This window comes from Bombus fervidus, chromosome 5 (genome assembly GCF_041682495.2).
Source record: "Bombus fervidus isolate BK054 chromosome 5, iyBomFerv1, whole genome shotgun sequence".
Classification (NCBI taxonomy): Eukaryota; Metazoa; Arthropoda; class Insecta; order Hymenoptera; family Apidae; genus Bombus; species Bombus fervidus.
In genome coordinates, this window is record NC_091521.1 from 15075617 (window position 1) to 15096569 (window position 20953).

Consider the following 20953-nt stretch of genomic DNA (forward strand, 5'->3'; position numbering starts at 1 on the left):
CAAAATATACATGTCAAAAGAAGAATACATTTAATTGAGTACAGTTAGGGCACACGGCTAAACAGATGAACGGCACGGCATGTGACCGAACTTCTTGTTTACAATGGCTGGTGCGATCGACAGGTAGCAGGTAGCTTGGACCAAGAGGTCAATCACGTTAGGTTCAGCTAGTCGGTCATGGCCATTTTTCGATTAATACTTGATTGCATCTCAGTTTCAACCGATCTTTTCTCTTAAACGAGTATTCTGTTTTCGTAATTAACTAACGTTTAAAAGGGATGACGGAGTCGCAGGATGAAAGCTGACCTTTCGTTTATAAAAAGAGAAGATGAAAGTTGCGGTTCCCACGGCTCGATTAAACTGGAATCAATCGACTGTGTTAAGGTTGAACATTGAACGATGGTGACACGTGTACAGCGGATCGAATCGATCAGGGGGTTGATCTATGTTTAGAGAGTTGCACGGTGACGAGCATCAAGTGTGGATTATGTTTGGTGATACGGCCAGTGGTGGAAGGTGATGTGTTTATTTGTTGAAATATTCTCAGCCAGATTTTGTTGTCGAAACACACCTCAAGTTTAATCATTTTCTACGTGTTAATTAGTTAACTAAATTCCAACAGGCAATTGTTAACAGTCGTTATTACAACTTTCTTAAAAAATTGGAGAATTTTTTGATCATCTGGTATCGTTACGAGCTTCGTACCATTATACACATTAGCTACTTTGTGAAACTACTTTTATCCTTTAAGAATATCAATTTCCTCCGGAGATTAGGAAAATCTTCTCTGAATTAAGCTGATGAGTAGTGCAACATAGAAGCATTGAATTTAAAAAAATCTGTAACTCTGCGTTTGAATTCTTTAAATTTTCTCAACTCCAAGTAGATGTAAATTTACCCTCGGATTATCGGAAATTGCCCTAGAGCGAATTCAGCAGCGGTATAATACAAAATACTTTCTGCCTTGAAGTTCCGTTAATTTCCAAGGATCTAAACAGAAATTAATTTCTCCTCAACCAGATCCAAACCACCCGGGAAACAACTTAACAGAACCCCTCGACATCCAACTTCTTCTTCCCTGTCTATCATTCACAGTCGACAGATTCTACCCCTGTACCGTCCACTCCCTCCTATCGATTCTATCTTGTTTCATAATTCCCCCTGGCTACAAGGTCCTCTGTCCCTTTCCTGGAAAAAACAGTCGGTACCGTACAAAGTCGTTGGCTGCGACACGGAAGCGCGTCGCGACGGAAATGCCCGCGTCTTTGCGATGTCAGTACGCTAACAAACGGCGTACCGCGTAACTCTCCGGCCCTTTATGTACCATACACGCGTGTATATACGTACAAGCTTTACGCGATGCAAAAGCTACACGAGGTGTCGTCGTCTCGGTGTCTGCACCAAGGGGCTTTTAACGGTAGTTCGCCAAATGCTTCTTGGAGCTTTCGAGATACGTCTCACTTTATCTATTTCATATCTTATTCCTTTCTCCGTCTTTCTCTCTCTTATTCACTTTTTATCATTGCTTTTTTATATGAGATCGTTCGAAGAAATTTATTGCACGATCTTCCGTTTTTGTGTCGTGCCAACGGCTATCCACGTCGTGAAATCGCGGGTCAGGGAAGGAGTTAGTACGGTTTTATGGCGCTTATTATTTCGGTGCTTATGGAACAATCGATGCAAATGTCGGCTGCTGTCTGCCAGGAAACTCCGAACAACGCGATTTCGAGGATGGATGCTAATTCGAACGACAGTTGGGTATGGAAGGATACGAGTAGGGAATAAAAGCCTAGAAATAGGACAGAAATATCTTTCGATGCTTCTCTCGATCTGTATTGTTCGAGATTGCAAGAAACTGGAACGAAGGGTGCGTTTTATCTTATATTTCACAAGCTTTTGTAGTATACGTCTGATGGTCTTACTTTAAACCGAAGCTTTAAACTTTATGTATTAATTAATAGGACGAATCTATTCCTATTCTATCTCAAAACTACCTGAAAATCTAATCTTCTACGTGTCGTCTGCTGCGATCAATATTCAAACGTTAAAAATATTCAGAGTCGGAAAGGAAGAAAGATTGAAGAGAAAACTCGTATCGAACGAGGCAATGAAAATAGAATTATTAAATGAAATTTACAGGCGCGTAGATTGGGACAGAAATTGAAGGAACACAGGTCGTATTCGTTTCCTCTGTCGAAGATGGGTGGATCGTTCGAAGAGATTTAAGGGGCTGGCTGGTAACAAGCAGACTTTTATATCAAGGCTGGCGTAATCGTAACGCATTACTTTGCTCGTTAACTGCACGCGTCGCGCGATCGAATCGAGTGGAAAAGCGCGGTCACGACGACCGATTCGCCGGAAATAATTTGGGATTACTTTTACGGGCGTGTTTGAAAGTTTGAAACCGAAGCAGACAGAGGCGAAGGGGGCGAAGGAACACGACAAAACGATGGTTGGGGCAAAAGGGGGTGGAAGTTCGACTCGGAGTTGCGAGTGGCTGGAAATTAGCTTACTTAGACGGCAGACTGGAAATATTGGCAGATAAGCGATATAGCCTGGCGTCCGACCGATAAGGGAACAGCGTAGGGCTGCTGCCCTGTTCTACGACCCTCGATGGAAACGCGGCTTATTGTCACGCCGCGCGATAGAGGGTGGATGCTGCTCGATCTCGGTGTCGTCGGATGCTTTATTGCGACGTTTCGAAGAATAGATGTATTTCTGATCTTTGGAAAATTGTTATTGATTGAGCGGAATTACCGTTAATAGGCTTTGTCGATACGTACTGATGTTTCAGCAATTATTTCCTCAAGTAATAAGAGTAACAATGAAACTACGAAATCACTCAGAGTGTCTGTTAACACGGTTTTCATTTCTTCAGTTGCTAAATACGTGCGAATGTTTCTGTTCATTTTTAACGAGACAGAAAATAGTTCTCATTTTTCAAGATATGTTAAAATATTTGAAGCTTCGTAATTCTTTTCCTTTTTACCTTTTGGCTAATATATATCGCACAGGTTATCGCGAAATAATGACAGAATATTTTCAATTGAACGAATAACAAGATAATGAAACTTATGTTTTCTGATTTTCCAAATGTTTGATGGTACATGGAAAGCTTGTACAACGCGAGTTATAAAGTTTTTTAGGTAGAGTTTAGAAAGGATTTTACATTCAAGATAGGAAAACGTAAAAACCGTATCCAGAAAGAGGGACAATTCGATTCTCGATCTTCTATGTCGGATTGTATACATTGTCGTCGCTGTAACGTTTCTCAAAACTAAATTGCATTTGCTGCGAGTTCGTCGTTGATCGCGACTATTTATTCTTCAAACACGTCCAGGACGATCGAACCGCCTTTATCTAAAACTGCTTTTCATTTTCTGCTCGATCACCATATTGCTCTAACGACTCTTCTAAATTCAATCAACTTTGAATTTGTTTCAGATCGGATCGACTTTTCTTTTATAGACAGTATAATTAGGAAATAGATAAAAATATCATAGTTATTGTGACTCTGTTTGACGTAATTGAATTTATTTGATCAATTTGTGATTTGAAAACTTTAATCGATGTAAGTAAGTTTAAAGTTAGGAAGTTTTAGAAATTATCCGAGTCTTTCATTTGGAAACAACTTTATTTAATTTACTTATTTCATTGCTTCGATGCATCCATTTTCATTCATTTTCTCGCTGCGAACAACGTTTGCTATTTTAAGTACTTTGTATAACTTCGTCCCGTTTAACGCGTATTTGTTTGCAAAAAATCAAACTGGCGGGAAATTAAAGCGAAAGGAAGGAGATCGGACGCGTTTAAAAGTCGAAAAATCGGAGACGAAAATGTAAATTTCTATCGACAAAGAAGGATGTGATTAGGCCGATCTAGTTGCAAAAGGTAAACGCGAACAAACTCGTGGAAATTCACGCGAGAACAGATCTTGCTTGCGCGATTGCTATGCCAGTAGCTACCCACAGCGTCTGTGGAAAACGGAAAATTGAATTTCGACGAAGAGAAAAGTTCTTATCGTTCCCCTTACTTTTTGGAACTTTTTTACCTTTTTGTTGACTCTTCGCCTCTTTTCATTTTGAGGATATTATTTTTTTTAAACGTTCGAACTTCAACGGGATAAGACTCTTACAGAGAGGAACTCTTATTCGAGCGAGAAATTTTAAACGAAGAATTCTTTTATGAAAATGATATAATTTATACAATTGTATGGAGAGAAGTTCTGGTCGCTGTTTAATTATTCCTGTTATTCGTGTATTCATAATTAGCGTAATCATCGTTGACTTCAAAATGACGGAAGGAGGGTAATTAGATTTATTAATTACATTTGCCTATTGAAAATCGCAAATGATTATTTCCAATCGCGCACTTGCATACGTATACCAATCAATTTCAAAGCAGACAGATATCAATCCGAATTATTAATTGCAATAGTTAACTAACGACAACGATGCTTTCTATAGAACCATTCATAACTTGACATTAATCACCAAAAGATATTACACGTATCTTCCTGTTTCATCCATATTCGAAAAACATGTCTAAATAGTCGGAGAAAACACAGATCGATGATCCTGTGTAGAAAACCAAACTAGATATCAGTTGCGCTATAGAGAAGAACAAACAATTTTGAAAGGACTCGAGTCGAAAAATCATCGTAATGCTACAACGGAATACAAATATTTGAACGTTCAATATCATATTCAATTGCATCGAATAAAAAAATCGTAAAGTTCCATACGATGTCATATCGTAACATACAAACATTTGTAACGTTCAATTTCATCCCTTAAACCATATCGAACAATAAAAAAATAAATCTAATCGAAATCACAATCGATAACACGGAAATATCGTCGAATAATAGTCTCAAGAACAATAATATTCGATTCAGCTATCGAACAAAACAAAGGTGAAAGAGAAGTAAGAAGAGAAAATAATAAAAGATTTGTCCGATGCTTGAACCAACTATCATAAACCCTCGAAAGCTCTCTTGTTAAAGACGTCTGTATAACGAGTTTCCTCCTCGAACGTTCGCGATGAAGGATGAGACGTGTATCCAGCCGGTGTATTAAACTCGTTTCCCGTTCGTTTTTCCAGCAAAGGAGCTGAAAGTATGCGGCAGCGTGAGAAGCGGCGGCGAGGTGTGCTGCTCCGCGGACATGGAGGTGAGACTGCAGGCGAGGGCACGCGACAAACATGAGAAAGCCACCAAAGAAACTCTTCAGCGGTTGCACCAGGTCCTGTCTACGAGAGGCACCAGGTTCCACAGTGAGTACCTTCATCCAACGTTTCACGATTTTAATCACTTCATCGTCGGCTCTTTTCGCGCTCTCTATGTTTGCGCGTTTATACGCGTGTGCGAGAGGGGTGAAGTCCCACTCTACGAACATTCACACTGGCAAAACGGTTGAACGTTGCCTCTGATGATGAGAGGCAGGCGGTTGCAATTTCGTTTGATCAGTTACCTTTAAACTTGAATGTCGGCACGTTCGTGTGTGTCAGACGACGTTTCTCTTTGGAAAGGTTTTTTTTTCTTTTTTTCTTTTTTTTTTTTTTTTTTTTTTTTTGGTTTCTAGTTATGCAGGGTCGCAAAAGGTTTCTTCAATTTCGTGTTTCTTGAACTTCGTGATGGATTTCGCGTTCTTTTGTGTATGGTAGACAGAAACATGAAACGTGGAGTACGTACCGTAACTAGAACTGCGAGTAATTTTTCATTTGAAGTTTTCTTCTTTTCTTTTTTGTTTTATCTTTCACGCGATGTAAAATGTTGTACGATCAGAAATCGTAAATATCGTTGTAAGGTATTTCGATATATAAATGGAATATTAAATTGACAAGATGATCGAATAGAATGTTTCAACGACTCTTTGCTGGTTTATACTGCAAAAAAGTATGAGATCGATGGAGTTCAATAAACTCGATATGAGCGTCCAAAGATCAGCGAGCGTGTTACAGTACAGCTCGGAGGAAAAGAAGTAGAAATGAAAATTCATCGCGACAGCTCATAGTCAGGAAAACGAAATACGATATCTCGTCAATTATACCACTTCTAAATCACAAAAGGACTTTTCAGACAGTTCGATCAGTCGAACATTCTCGACATTGGCAGGGCGAGTGGCGTTAATAGACGTGAATGAGGCTTCGAAGCGCAATACGTGGTCCGAAATGAGATTTCTCAGTTAATGGTGTCTGGATGGTTGACGCGATTCTTCGACAACCTTCATTTTCTTTTTTATTTCCTTTATTTTATTTATTTTATATTTTATTTAGAACGGGACAAAATACAAAAATATATGCATTGAAAACGATTGCATGATCGTTCGATAAAATTTTTTAAAAATTCTTGAAACTATTTTTATTAAAATTAATTATTTTAATTAAATATTTGTCAAGAATATTCAATGTGGATTAATTCTATAGAGATTTGAAATTAATATAAATTGATAGACGATTAAAAAATTTCGCTACCAAAATTAATAGACTCGCTGAAACGAAGGAAAAATTATGTACCCTCGGGGTTCGAACAGAAAATATAACCACTTGCTCAAATAAGTGAAACAGCAATTTTACTAAAATTTTAATCCCTATTCTTGGTTTTCGTTGCTTATCTTGCAACTTCTTTGTTCGTTGTTCATTACCATGTCAGTTTATTGCAGGGTTGCTTTAGCAGGATAAAAGTCTACGACTGTTGAATGTCCTTATTTCAAATTACTTGTTGAACGAAACATTAATTTTAGTGTGTGTTGTACGGTCTGCAATGCGGGTATAAGAATATCTTATAATTTTCTAACAATATTTAAGTAGAGCTTTGAAACATTTTCAAGACTTCATACTTTACAACTTGTAATATGTTCCTAACATCTCTACACAAAGAATGACCCGCATTATAGGAAATTAAATACAAACTTGTGCTTTGTTTGTTTACTCGGAACTTTCTTTATTTTCTATTTCGTCAAGGTCCTACTTAGACTATCCTTAATGTCGAAGGACGAAGTGTTATTGTTTCCTTTCCGAATGGAAATGAGTGGATCGAAGGGTGGACGTGGCGAGCATGAAATTAGACGACGCCACATCGAACATCTCAGATACGCCTAACGATTCTCATTAACGAAATTAACGGTGATGGCGTACGAGTTTGCACCACCATGGCCCGACTACCTCTTTGCTCTTCGAGCTCCAATCTTTCCCATGCCCTTTCCATCCGACCACGGCTTCTCTGACGACCGTCGTGCTTCCCTTTGAGCAGCTACTACACCTAGCCGCATCTAGCTACCCACGTACCCACTTTGCCTGCCACTTGCCGCGACAGAAGTGCAATGGCAGAGAGAGGGTGAGCTAGGGCGTGGAGAGACAGAGAGGAAGAGTACAGAAACTCCTATGCAGGATAGGGAGATAGTGTGAAATATAAGAGGACGAGAGGGGAAGGGGAAGGTGAAGGCAAGACGAACGGTTGTACGATAGAATAGAGCCTTGGAAATTCCGTATTGACTGCTGTACATTTCATTGTTCAAATTCTTTTTGTTTAACAGGGGCTTTTGTAAGGCTGTTGGAAAAGCTTAGAATGGTAGAGAAAATAAGTTGAAACAACTGTATTTCATTATAGTTTAGCGAACACCGTTACAAATATTAGGTTACCCAAAAGGTTTCTTTCGTTTTATGAGGAAATGTTCGTTTCATGCGCAATGTTTTTTGTTTTATATTATTTAATCGAATTACGTACGATCCATTTTGTTCTGTTGAGGTAAACACCGCGACATTTCACAGACTTGGTTTTACGTTTCTATGAAGGTGCACTATTGTAAAAAACACGTTTGCGAAAGAAAGACACTTTCTCAACAGTTGAATCAGAGCTATAATTCATGCTCGACGTTACATGGCAAGGATTAAATACAATTTATAGATCTTTAAATTTAAAATTAAATTCAATTTATAGATCACAAGGTAATATACAGAAGGCAAATATTTCTGCGTAAACTACGTCGAACGTAAGTTTCATTGGACACAGAGATTTACTTTTCATCTTAATCTCTTATCTTCACCTTGTAATAGAAAAATCAAAATATTCATACGTATATGGAAACGACACGGGAGATTTTCGGAGAAAAACTGGGGAAATTAGTCGCGAACGTTGGAGCGTGTCGTGAATTAAAAGCTCCGACGAAGTTCCTAGCCAGTCGTCGCGGTGCTAAGTGCTTCCTTCCCTTTTACGCGGCTCGGAGCCCGAAGCTTTTTGCCGAGGCGTCGCCGACGTCGCCGTTGACGATTCGTTACGGGGCTCACCTACCTGTTCTCTCTCTCTCTCTCTATCTATCTATCTTTCACTGGTTCTCAGCGTCGTTAAAAGGAATTTTAATCACATTCTTCGCGACTGAAGTGACGATAAGAACTGGTTCAGGCTTCACTGGTTCGTGAGGTTACGCGTGTAGAGGGTGGCACGGGCCACCCCTGTCTTTGTCGGTGTTCGCTGGACGGTGTTCAGCGAACGGTCGATGCTACTGTTGCTTGAGAAATCGGGGACTTTATATTCTTTCATCGAAAGCTTTTGCTCTCTTCGTAGAAGAATTTTTCGTAGGAAAAGCCGTGGCTTGTGTCAGGGCGATAATGGCTATTTAATCACCAGCTATATTCGGCAGATTTGAAAGTATACTGAGAGAGATACACTCTGTCGATAGAATTTCATTTCAAGATAGAGTTTCGAGTTCTGGTTTGCTCTGGTTTTCGTTTAATTCTAGTTCTCATTTTTCGTCACCGTTAATCGTTTTGTGTTTATCTTTCATGTTGCACACAGACTTTGCTTCCTCTGGTACTTTGGTATTACAACTACACAATACATAGATTTTATTGAAATGATTGTAATAAAAGTATTATATGAAGATGCGATATAAATAAATAAATAAATATATATATATATATATTTCGCACGTTCCATACTGGATTTTAAAACTGCTTGTTTGTAGAAAATAAAAATGTGATTTGTCACGCTCTCGCGTAATCTTCGATCGCAAGCACAACGAATCCGCGAATCTTTCGTATTCTTAGAATTAAACGCAGCTAAGGAGGAAAGAAATCCCCTACAATCTTCTTAAAATTAACTGCTTTACGTTTGACTTCCATTTCAAAACTTGCCAAAGCTTTGCTCTCTTTACTTTCTCAAATGTAACTAAAAGAAAGTTATATTTTAGCATGTTAATTACGAGAATTCCTTCTTGAAATCTTATTTCGTAGTAGGCTGTTGCAACAACCCTTTTCTGCACTTCTCTCTCGAAATGAATAGAGTATAAGGTGAAGATAAATGAGTGGCAGAAATCATTCTCAAAGTTCAGACAGAGTGCTACGCAAACTTCGTTAACACCTTATCCTGGCTAGAAGGAAGTAGTTAATTAACGGTTACAAGTTAGGTACATAGCAAGCAGAGTATACAGGCGGTATAATTCGACAAGAAACAAACGTTGTTAACGCGTGATAAATCTAGCAAGTTGAAGTCGCGGCTGTAATTGATTTGCAAATCTCAAGTGATAGGCCCGTCTTTGTCTCGAACAAGTAGATCGATTCGATTCGTTTCCCTTCTGCAATTACAAATTATTCCTATTACAACGAGGCCGGTGGAAAACGATGCAAAAGCATCGTGCAATTAAATAAATTACGTTCTCTGCCCGTCCTTTCGGCCAGATCAATTAATCGGCATTCGTATAAATTATTTATATGCCGATGGTTGGGCGAAGCCTTCGTAAATGTGTCCACCGATCTTGCCTTTTATATTTTCAGATTGCTTCAGTTTCAAACAGTTTTAATTATCACAGAGGGAAACAGTTTGATAAAACGTTTCTCTTTCTTTTTCTTTTTACAGGTTTCTTCAAGGATCTTCTCGCTAATAGTAAAAAGGTTTTCCACGAGATGTTTAAGAAGACTTATGGAATTCTCTATGAGCAGAATTCCTTTGTATTCACCGATCTGTTCAAGGAACTGGAGAACTATTATGCCAAGGGAACGGTGAGTTTCCAATGGTTTTCACTCTGGCCTAGATCTTTACATTCAAATTACCTTTCACAAACAATTTCAATTTCTTATAACACGTACAAATTGATACGACAATAAATAGGTCATGAATCCAATTTTTTGGTTATTTTCATCCAAACTGTGTCTTTTGTATTAGCTTGTCGGAAAAGTTTCTTTCCTTTTAGAAGGAAATAATAGACGCACAATGTTTTTCGTTTTATATTAGTTTATTGAATTATGCACGAACGTAATAATAGAAATAGAAGGAAATGGATCATACCTGATTTCGACCTTGGACAAATTTTCTTAAATCTGGTAACAGCGCGGAAAAAGAAATCGTCCGTGAAAGATTTTTGAAGGCAGATCGGTTAGCGAGAAAATTAATTGCGACCTCAGTAGGAAGGAAACCGTCTTCTTTTATGCTGCACAACAGCACATGAAATGTGGAAAAAGTTGAATGCAGTATATGACATGAAGTCGGATGAGAATCTAAATATGGTCCAGAAGCAGTAAGATCAAAGAAATTCATAGAGATGGAGGGAAAGAATTCAAAAACAAAGGTTAAAGTATTTTTAAAAAGTTGAATTCTGTTACGGAACACTGCCAAATTTAGAAAAGTTTAGGGTTTTCGGTACTAAACGCTTTGCACATATACCTGCGTTAATCCAAAGAAAATTTGACGTAAAGGTTAAATAAGGATATTTAATCCATCTAAATGACGGCCGAGGGTATGGAGCGTACGTACCGACCGTAAGAAATGTAATATTAAGCCGTAATAGCCGTAATAGCCGTAATAGCCGAACTAGAAACTACGAAATTATCGAAAATTATCGAGCGCGAAGATGTGTGTGCGCAGAGCGATGGAGTATGTACGTATGAAAGTGCAGAGAGTGAACATGAAAAACAACCTCATATAACTAACGAGAATGTGACATAATCGAGAGATACAGATAAGATCAAACGGACTTTTATGGTATGGTACGGATTTTTATGGTAGCCCAGTGACGTACGTAGCGGAAAATTTACCGGTGGATTTTAACGAAGCGATGCTAGCGTGCGGATCTGAATCAGCTCAAATTATATTGCTACTTGTATTTACACTTCTGTGTTAAAATATATTTTCTACTTTACAATTTATCCACGTGTTCCTTCATTCATACATCTAATATCTTCAATACAATACAAATACAAATTAGTATAACAAAGAGTAGGCTGTGAATTCAATTTTCTGTTTCTTTTATCCAAACTGTATCTCTTGTACAATCCATTTCGTTCAATGGTTTTGTTCCTGATGTAGACCCCCCCCCCCCTCCCCCTAGATCACTGCTATCCGTTTCCGAACTTCTCCACTTGCTTCGAAGCTATTGCGGCAGACGACCATCCAATTTCGTTTGCGATGCGACAAATCAAATTCCAGGATAAAATCGATAGGGGGTCACGGTCTCGATTTTCAAAGGCGGAAGAATTTGTTCGTCCTCGCGGTCCTGGACTTTCCTCCCCTTTTAACGAAAGCTGCGCCCTTCTGAGTCGTTGCGGCTAAGGCTCGTAGAGGGTGAAACTTTCGGAATCGGCCTAAAACCTCGACCCTCGGCCAGCGCACGTTTAACCGCGAGCAACGAGACTTCGTGACAGGGTGGTAGAAAACTTCTCGTGCGAAGGCGAGTTTAATCAATGCTTTTGACGTTCAGGATTCGCGAGCGTTTGCCGATAAAAGGCCAGAAAATATCCCGGCTTTTAGATTTCTCCTTCTCTCTCTTTCTTCTCCTCTTTCTCCTTTTACTCCCCCTTATATTTCCCTAGATTCGTATCTTCCAACGAAGATCAAATGGGCTATTCCTGGACAGCTGCAATTACCCGACAGTTTCACTTTATCCGTCGGGAGTTGTCTCTTGTATTGGAATTAATGTCCAGGGGAAAGTAGAGGCGCTCATTCCATTTTGCTAAAGAAATATCTGGACCCTTCGCATAAATTTCTTGTATATACGAAGAAGCACATTTTATATTTTCTTGGGATGCTGTATTTTCCATAAAATCTTCGCGTTATACGCTGGTTCTCTCTTTTTATCATCTTCTAAGCTTTTTCAATCCTTTTTTCCCTTTTTCTTTTATTTTTCGAAGATTTTGTATCGGTTCTTTAGTCTCTTTGCATTCTTTCGTTCGAGGATTTTTTTCTTCTTCCGATAGATTTTTTCACTTTTCATTTTGTGAATTTTCAGCATCGAAGCTCGCGTCTCTAGAACTTTTCTATCGTTACCGACGAAAAAGATGCCCTTGACGATAGTCTCTCTGCATCGTCGACGAAATCATGAGTCTTCATAAATCGCGAACAAATCTCTTTCATATGCCGCGTTAACCCAAGATCTCCCCTTCGGCATTCTTCGCCGATTCTCAAAACACTCGTAAACTTACGTAAGTACGTTCTCGCGAAACCTGTCGCGTCCAGATGATCCAATGGCCATTTCCGTTCGCCATACGTGGCACGCGTTCAAGATCGCACCGATCGGCTCGTCACGTCGTATCGATCACCCAAACGAGAGGGAAAGTTGGTACGCGAATAAAACGTACACCGCGAAAAGAGACGGAATCGGGGGACTACACTGAGACGACGTATTTCGAGGGCGCGATTGTCATTCAAATCGGCTGGAATTATTCAGCGGCGCCACTTGGACCCGGTTTGGCTCTCGTGCACGCTCGAAAATGGCTCCGCATGAATATATTATTGTTGCAATCGCACGCGTCGCTGCCGGGTAACGAATTTATACGACGGTGATATATCGTGTCGCGGAGGATTCGAATTTATCGAGGACCTCTCGTTTCTACCATTCTGTCTTTCCATATATATTTCCCCTTTTCGCCTTTTCTTTTTCCTTCCTTCCTTCTCCTTCCTTTATCTATACTTTATTTTTTTCGTCCATCTCCGCCGCTCCTCCCCACGCGACTCGATAATACGTTCCGTCGGGCCGCAGGATTATTCCTTCGATCGAGACAGTGCTCGAATATATCGGGGATGGATAGAAATTAAAAAGGAGCATCCCGTGAATGGCTGATCGACCAGCCGAATAGTCTCTCGAGGGGGTTGCTCTTTGTTTCATGAGCTCGTTCGATTAGCTGGCCTCTGAAATCGGGTATTTTTAGAAGGAAAAATGCTAGTTTATTCCCAGGCTAGATTATTAGTTTCCAGAGAGATCATTGTATATTATTTGATAAAAATTATTATTTATAATATATTTGTTTTTTATTGAACGCTTTCGTTGGGACACGTAAAAATGTATCATTTTTTAATGGAAAAGAACGATTTAAGAGGAAGTTACGAAATGCTCGATTAATGTATCGATTATAGTTTAGTTTTGTTAATAGTTAGAGATTGTAGATAAAACATAGATCGATCATTAAACCCTTGGACCACACGCTACCTATCGACCGCGCGGGCCATAGTAAACAGAAGGTTCGGACACGCGCCGCGTGATCGCACTTGCGTAAAATGTATTCTTCTTATGACATGTATATTTAGGGGCTACAAAAGGAATTGTGAAATAATAAACAACGTTTGAGGACAAATAGTGTTTTTAAGGCGTCTATGGCGTACTCATGATCAATTAATCAGTTAACAAACACAATTTATTATTTCGTTATCAACTTATCACTCGTGGGTTCCGTTCATGACACAAATTCTTTACCACGAGTCTCGCTCGTGGTTATAGGATTAATATCGGATATAATTTCAATTTTTCCAGGTCGATCTCGACGATACCATGGACAATTTTTTCAATACTCTTTATCAGAAAATGTTCACGGTGCTGAACAGTCAGTACAACTTTGACAATAAATACTTGGAGTGTGTGGGAGAACATATGAAGGAAATCAGACCGTTCGGCGATGTCCCTCAGAAATTAGGAGTGCAAATCAAAAGGTCTTTCGTCGCGACAAGAGCCTTTAGTCAGGCTTTAACAGTAGCTGCGGATGTCTTGAAGAGCATGCAGTCGGTAAGAGAAATATCCATCTTCTTCGTTCGTTTTAGGCATTTGTAAGAAATGTAAAATCTCGAAGGAAGATATAGCCATAACGCGATGCAATCAGAATGCGTATAATACAATAGAAAAATTCTTTCTTTAATTATAAAAATTGTTTCTTTAATTATAAAAATTCTTTCTTTAATTATGAAATTTACGTTTCTCTAATCATAAAAATATACCTACGCTATCTGAAACCCTATTTTCGAACATCGCTGAAACCTTTTCAAACGCGCAAAAAACCCGCGAAAGTCGATAAACTACGACAAACGTAAGAACAGCTGGAAAATCGTCTGGTTTTTCACAGTTGAAACCATCAGCCGATTGTGCAGCTGCACTCACAAGAATGACGGTGTGTCCGTCGTGCAGCGGGATCACGGGCAACGTGTTAGCTTGTGGTGACATGTGTGCCAACGTGATGAAGGGTTGCCTTGCTCAGCATGCGGCTCTGGATGCTGAATGGAATCACTTCGTCGGTGAGTAATTTCCACGCGCATTGTTCTCTTGGTAATTATAGGCTCGAGAATATAATCCATCGACTTACCTCGAATCACGTACACAGAGTATTCTGTTTATTAGCAATCGCCTGAGGAATAGAGAAGACTCGGGAAACAATGTTCGACAAAGAGAATCGCCAAATTTCTTGCTTTAAGATTCCAATTGGAATCTTGGTATTTATCGTCGAACGAGGGATTAATTTTGAGCGAAGCGAATGAAAAGATTCTATTTATTTGTTTACTCGGGCAGGTTCACAAATTTTAGGAAATTTTGTATTTTTGAGTGGCTCCTGCAAAAATTCTTTAAAAAATTCCTCGAAAAATGAGTACATCATAGACTGATCATATGATTTGATTCCTCGCTATACTTTTTGCAGTAATTCTTATCGTTGGCTCCCTTTCTGTAATTCCGTTTCTCCAATTTCAGAGGCCGTGGACAAGGTGGCTGACCGTCTGTTGGGTCCATTTAACATCGAAATGTTAGTACGACCAATCAACCTGAAAATCTCGGAGGCGATCATGAATTTCCAAGAGAACAGCAACGACGTTTCACAAAGGGTGTTCACTGGATGCGGACGGCCTGTGTTGGGTAGACGCAGACGTCGAGACAATCGAGAGTTGGAACTCGAATCATTGAACTTTGATCAGGAAACACTGACAGACGATCGTGCTGCTATTTTGGATAAATTGGTGAAAGAGACACGGCAGAGGGTGAGAGATTCCAGACAATTCTGGGTTTACCTGCCCTATAAGGTTTGCAACGATGGCCTCGTGGTTCCTCCTAGCAATACGAAGGAATGTTGGAACGGCACACACGTAGATAAGTGGGTATTTTACAAACATAAACTTTTTTTATTTTTTTTTTTTTTTGTTTCTTCTGATAGAAATTACCAGCCATGTAGTCATCTTTTTAATTCTATTTAAATTGTAATATAATAGTAAATACAATTGTGTTATTAAATTAAACTATATAATATTTAAATTTTGATATAATTATACAAGGTGTCTTAGAAATAGAGCAATATATCTTCTTGTCTTTATCAACTTTTCTTTTCAAACTGATCAATATTACATATAATATCGATGTTCCAATTAAAATCTTGAGTTCATTTTTTACTTGCTCGTGTTTCAGATACATTTACCCAGTATCGTCGAACGGAGAGGAACAAAAATTGAATCCAGAGGTACGAGTTACTGGAACAAGACCGACAATAGTCAGGGACCAGGTCTTCGCATTGACTACTATCACAAACAGATTAAAATCCGCGTACAATGGACAGGACGTCGATTGGATAGACACAGGTAAACTATCTATTTAATCTACCATATCATCAAACACAACTATCCTTATAATTATATAATATCCTTTCGTGTTAGAATATCCCAAAACAAAATATTTCATTAAAATTGATCTGGTATTTTCCTGGAATAATAAGTAATTAGAGAAATGTTCGAACGAATATACTGGCAAAAGCATACTGGAACGCGTAAGCGGTAGATTTAATCGTAGAATCAATATCAGTAAATACGGTAAGCTAGTTGATTTCGAATAATGAGTTGATTAAATTAGAATACCTCATTGAAACACAAACAATTTATCATAGAATTCCGTGTATCTATCTTGTTAATTATAGGCTCTATAAAACAGTTCTAATTATCATTTTTTTTATATAATCATAATTTGCCAGGATTGTTATAAGAAATGAAGAAATAAACGAATTCTTAGACAGATAAATCGTTAAAGATATGCTACTTTTATTGTGTTTTATCTTACTGAAGATTATGTTCCATTTTAATTTCTATTCTAATATCTATAAGTTCTATTATCTAATAATTATGTTCTAAATCTCCTCGAAAATATAATAAAGGAAACAAATTATCAGGCTACTGTAATATGCCGCTTATCTTATCTCGAGACACTGTTCACAGTAAACGGCGATTAAAAACATAATTTTCTTGGAATTTTCTTTTTGATCGTCGCGTTAATCAATTTCCAAATTTGTCAATTAAAGCGACTACAAGTTCACGAGTAATAGAATTACAAAAAGTATATAAAAAATATATGTAATATATAAAGAATATGCACATCTGGTGCACTGTCAAAAAGCAAAATATATATATATATATTTTTTTTCATAACTTAGCTGAGATCCTTTTGAAAGTGACACGAGCGAATCTAAAAAATCAATTTATCTTCCTTCTTTAAAAAAGCGACCGTTTCTCTTTTCGATTTTATCGCATTTATTTTCAAATCTGATAACACGAATGGATTCTCGAAATTAAGAATCAGAGCGGTCTAAAAAAATAAAAATACCTACTAAACGATATACACGAAACCTCAAAAACACCTGTATAACATGCGCATAAAAAATTCGAGTTCTTTGTTAAATTCTTCTATTAATTTTGTCACATCTTTCAAATTCATCGATTTGAGTCGATTTTCTATCATCGTCTAGAAATATCTAAAAATGAAATAGCTAAAAATACCTACGTACCTATGTTAATACCTAAGTATCTTGTTAATCCTTTACGGACAGGGCCGTACCATGGGCCCGTAAAATTGCCAACTCACTTTTCGTTCGCAAATATCAAATTCTAGACTCATGTACACACACAGATTCTCCACAGGATAAGTAAAATAACATACGAGTCTTTTGACTCTACCAGTTTTTTTTTTCTTTTTTTTTTTTGGCCGAACGCGTATGAGTTTGCCGGCGAAATTGATGGCTTACGCAGAACGCATATATGCGACGATAGTCCGCAAAGTGTTAAACAACACGATCGAAATCTCAAGAAAACCTGCGTAGGACGTGCTAGAAAAACTTCGAGTCTTCTACTAAACTCCTGGACTAACTCCTTCGCATCTTTTAAATCCACCAATCGATCGATCACGACCATCGTCCAAGAAGACTTAAAGAACATTTCCAAAAAGGAATCCTCTCCTCTCCATCGCCACCATACCACATTCAAAACTTACTAATCGGCTCACTGTCACCGGCTAACAATCTAATTTTCAGAAGACACCGAGTGGAACGGTTCTGGAAGTGGATCCGGCGACAGTCCGGACCAAGATCCGATCACGGACGACGAGGATGGTTTCAAGGAAGGCTCTGGCTACGAACCGAAATCTTCGCCACCAGAAACACCGAAACAGTCTCCTCCTGTCGATCATCCGGAAGTCGTGCCTGCCAGGAAAGACACAGAGCAGAAGACAAATATCAACAACAACAACGGCACGTCCAGCGTGGACAATGGCGCGAGCAGACAGAAAGTATCTTTGTCTCGTGCTTTGACAACGTATCTCGTGCCCATAGTGGTGATGTGGTTCGGTGGCTGCCTCACCGAGTGGCTGTGATCATGTGGTTTTCGAGAACAATGCAGGACGATGTAAATAAATATTCCGTTTAACGTTACGTGACTACACCTCGACTGGAACAGTACTGTAACACGCCGGCCAATCGAGAAAAAGAGAGGATACGATGATGAAAATCACTTTCCGACGTCACGTAATTTTTCATTCATTAGGGAAAGCGTTCTTTTACTTTCTCTATCTACTTTATTGGGTATCGTACCCAAATGACCATTAATAAGGTAAACAGCTTAATCCTTGCTGATACGGAATTCGAGAGGAAGACTGGAATCGTTTATGAAGGATTATATCTGCAACTGACCTTCGGGCCTTTGCACGACTGACGAGCGTGCCTTTAGGACGAGTGGCATGGTCAACTCTAGAAGGATTAGAGTTAGAGATATTGTTTCCAGTTCCTACGTTCTCTTGCGCCACTGTAGAATTTTTCGGGTTAAATGGATTATGATACTTAAACCCCACGGTGATTAATAAATTTCGAGTATGCTTCTCGATTCGTTTGGTATAGCATGATCGAAAACACGATTGAATATAAATTCGTAATTCAAATATCGCGGATTTTTACCTCTTCATAAATATAAATTTAAATTAAATTTAAATTATCAATGAGATTATGTTGCGATTGACAAATTACTATTGATAATATTGTTACAATGTATTATTAGTATGATATCGCAAGAAATTTTTGGTCTAAAAATAATTATTACCGACCTCAACATTGGTTTAATATATTATTCCCAGAATTTTAATTAACGAGCCTGTACCTCGACAATTACGCCGTACCTGACCCGGGCACTCGTAGGGTACCATGGGTTTGGGATTACGGCCCACAGGTCAATTTTGTTTCTCAACGGGAGAAGTTATCCAACTTTTTGTATACTTTACACTAGTAAAAGTATTAAATTTTCAAAATGGACATATAATCCTAAATTGAACAATTCCAAATAAAACCAGATGTTAATTACGTTATTTTCAGAATCGGTCGTAAACTTTTGAAATGTAGTGGCGTAGGAGGAACAGGGATTACATCGAGGACCTAAATGGCCTTGAACGTACAGGAAAGATACATGGAAGCGAGTATACGAGAAGCGCAAGGACTGACTATCGAGCGTCGTATTTCCTTTTCCAGCTGCCCTTCCCTGAAAACGTTTGAAAGATTTATAGCTCGAAGGGCGAGAGATGTTCGTTCGCGTCAAGCTCGAAAGCATCGCTCAGAATGTCAGATTTCGGCGAAACACACGAAACATTGATGTTTGTGTTTAACAAAATAAAACGAAGGAGAAAAGATAATAAGAAGGACGATTAAACTATTTCGGTTTTCACGAGGAGATAATACGATTATTTTTTAACTCGAGAACCGTCTCTTGTTGATCAGTGTTGTTTGAAGAGTTGTGAATAGAGAAGAAAGTTTGTGGTGAATGAAAAATTATGAAGGTAGGACGATGGTTAACGTATGATAAACGATTCATATTACTTTCATTATCTTTTACTGATTATCGTTAAATAACGCGAAATGCTCGACGAAGTCGACAGCCGATTTTTTAATTGTACAAATCGGTAAAAGAAATTTATTTGACGATATTCTTTTATCTACGGTTTTAGACTTTCCTTCGACAATTTTTTTTTCCTTTTTTTATTTATTTAAAATAATATTTTATCATCCGCCATTCGAATGAAATCGTCCTAGCAATTGAAACTCGACGAAACGAGTCAAAGCGTAGAACGAGCGGTCGAGAATAGGCTCCTGTGATAAAATTAAACAAAAAAAGAGAAAAAATAAAAATGTAATAAAAAGGTAAAAAAAAAAAAAATAAACGAGTGATGTTGGCCGCTATCACACGCTGGCATCGTCGAGCCTAAAACAAGAGGGCGAAAGGACATATTCTATACAAATCTAGTGAAAATATTCAAATAAATATTATGAATAATTATTTGTAATTATATTATTATATATATATATTATAATTATTATAATTATTGCAAAGTGAAATTAATATAAAAATTATACGTTGCGTTCGGGACAAGTGGTAAGTTTAGAAATGGAAATTACACGGTTCTTTCCTTCTTTCCTGCTCGTCTGAGAAAATACATGGCTTCGCGAGACAAAGAAAGAAAGAGGAATCTTGTGCGCGTACAGTGATTCCTATCAATATTGCGACACTATAGTATTCTATCCGCTACTACTCTGTACGTTTCACCATAATTAAACTAACATATATTTTGTTTCTTACGATAATAAAGTATATATTCTTCTTGATGATAACGCAAATTCTATTTATTTAAACTAAATAATTCGTTGCATAGCAAATAATATATTAGGAAATGTATTATTTCTACGTCGGAAAAATATTCAAACGTTTAATTTTCTACAATAATTTTACATGAAAAATACATATGTATATGTCATATAAATTTTTTAAATATCAATATCTTGTTGGATATCCGTTTTGTTTTATTACGCGTCGTAATCGATGTGGCATGTTTGTCATAATTTTTTGTGAATAATTTTGCGCGATACTCGTTTTCGATTGGAATCAAATCCGATGATTACGGTGGTGGATATAACGCGCAAGGGCAACTATATAACCGATATTCCTGAACTATCGTGTCTTTACGCTTCGGGTCAATACCACGATAAAATTCTAATGTATTTTCAATGTCCATTGCAGTTACATTTTATTTTAAATTTCGTTTGAAAATGTCTATATTTTTAATCTCGTTCATCAAGTATCTTTGGCCATTTCTTTTGACGAAGTCACTTTATACGATTCTCGTATAAAATTGTATATTTTCATAATGTCTGTAAATTTAAAATACTGCCGATCCCCCGATAGAATTTTCCTTTTTCACGATTGAAAATGACTAATCGTCGCGCGTCAAAAGAAGTATCTTCGCTTTTCTGTTTCGTATTCAACATTTCTGACTGATGACAATGATTTTCAAGCAATAACTGATATTTCGAAGTACGCTCTACATCTTGCCCAACGTATGCTTGTAAAATATATCAAAGTTGTAGAAATGTAATCAACAAATAAATATTAAGTGTCCGAAGATTTTTCCAACGTACGAATACTACA

At 37.9% G+C, this 20953-nt stretch overlaps 1 protein-coding gene across 2 annotated transcripts in view; it reads left to right on the top strand.

Annotated features, from left to right (window-relative positions):
* The window catches only part of Dlp (glypican dally-like), a 139871-nt gene extending 119732 nt beyond the window's left edge, over positions 1–20139 (top strand). For both annotated transcript variants that reach the window (XM_072002913.1, XM_072002914.1), the window contains exons 2-8: positions 5104–5274; positions 9854–9996; positions 13737–13985; positions 14320–14488; positions 14937–15333; positions 15642–15811; positions 17527–20139. In XM_072002913.1, coding sequence (XP_071859014.1) covers positions 5104–5274; positions 9854–9996; positions 13737–13985; positions 14320–14488; positions 14937–15333; positions 15642–15811; positions 17527–17864 — 1637 coding nt within the window. In that variant the 3' untranslated portion in view covers positions 17865–20139. The remainder of the gene's footprint in view (positions 1–5103; positions 5275–9853; positions 9997–13736; positions 13986–14319; positions 14489–14936; positions 15334–15641; positions 15812–17526) is intronic.
* The last annotated feature ends 814 nt before the right edge of the window (positions 20140–20953 follow it).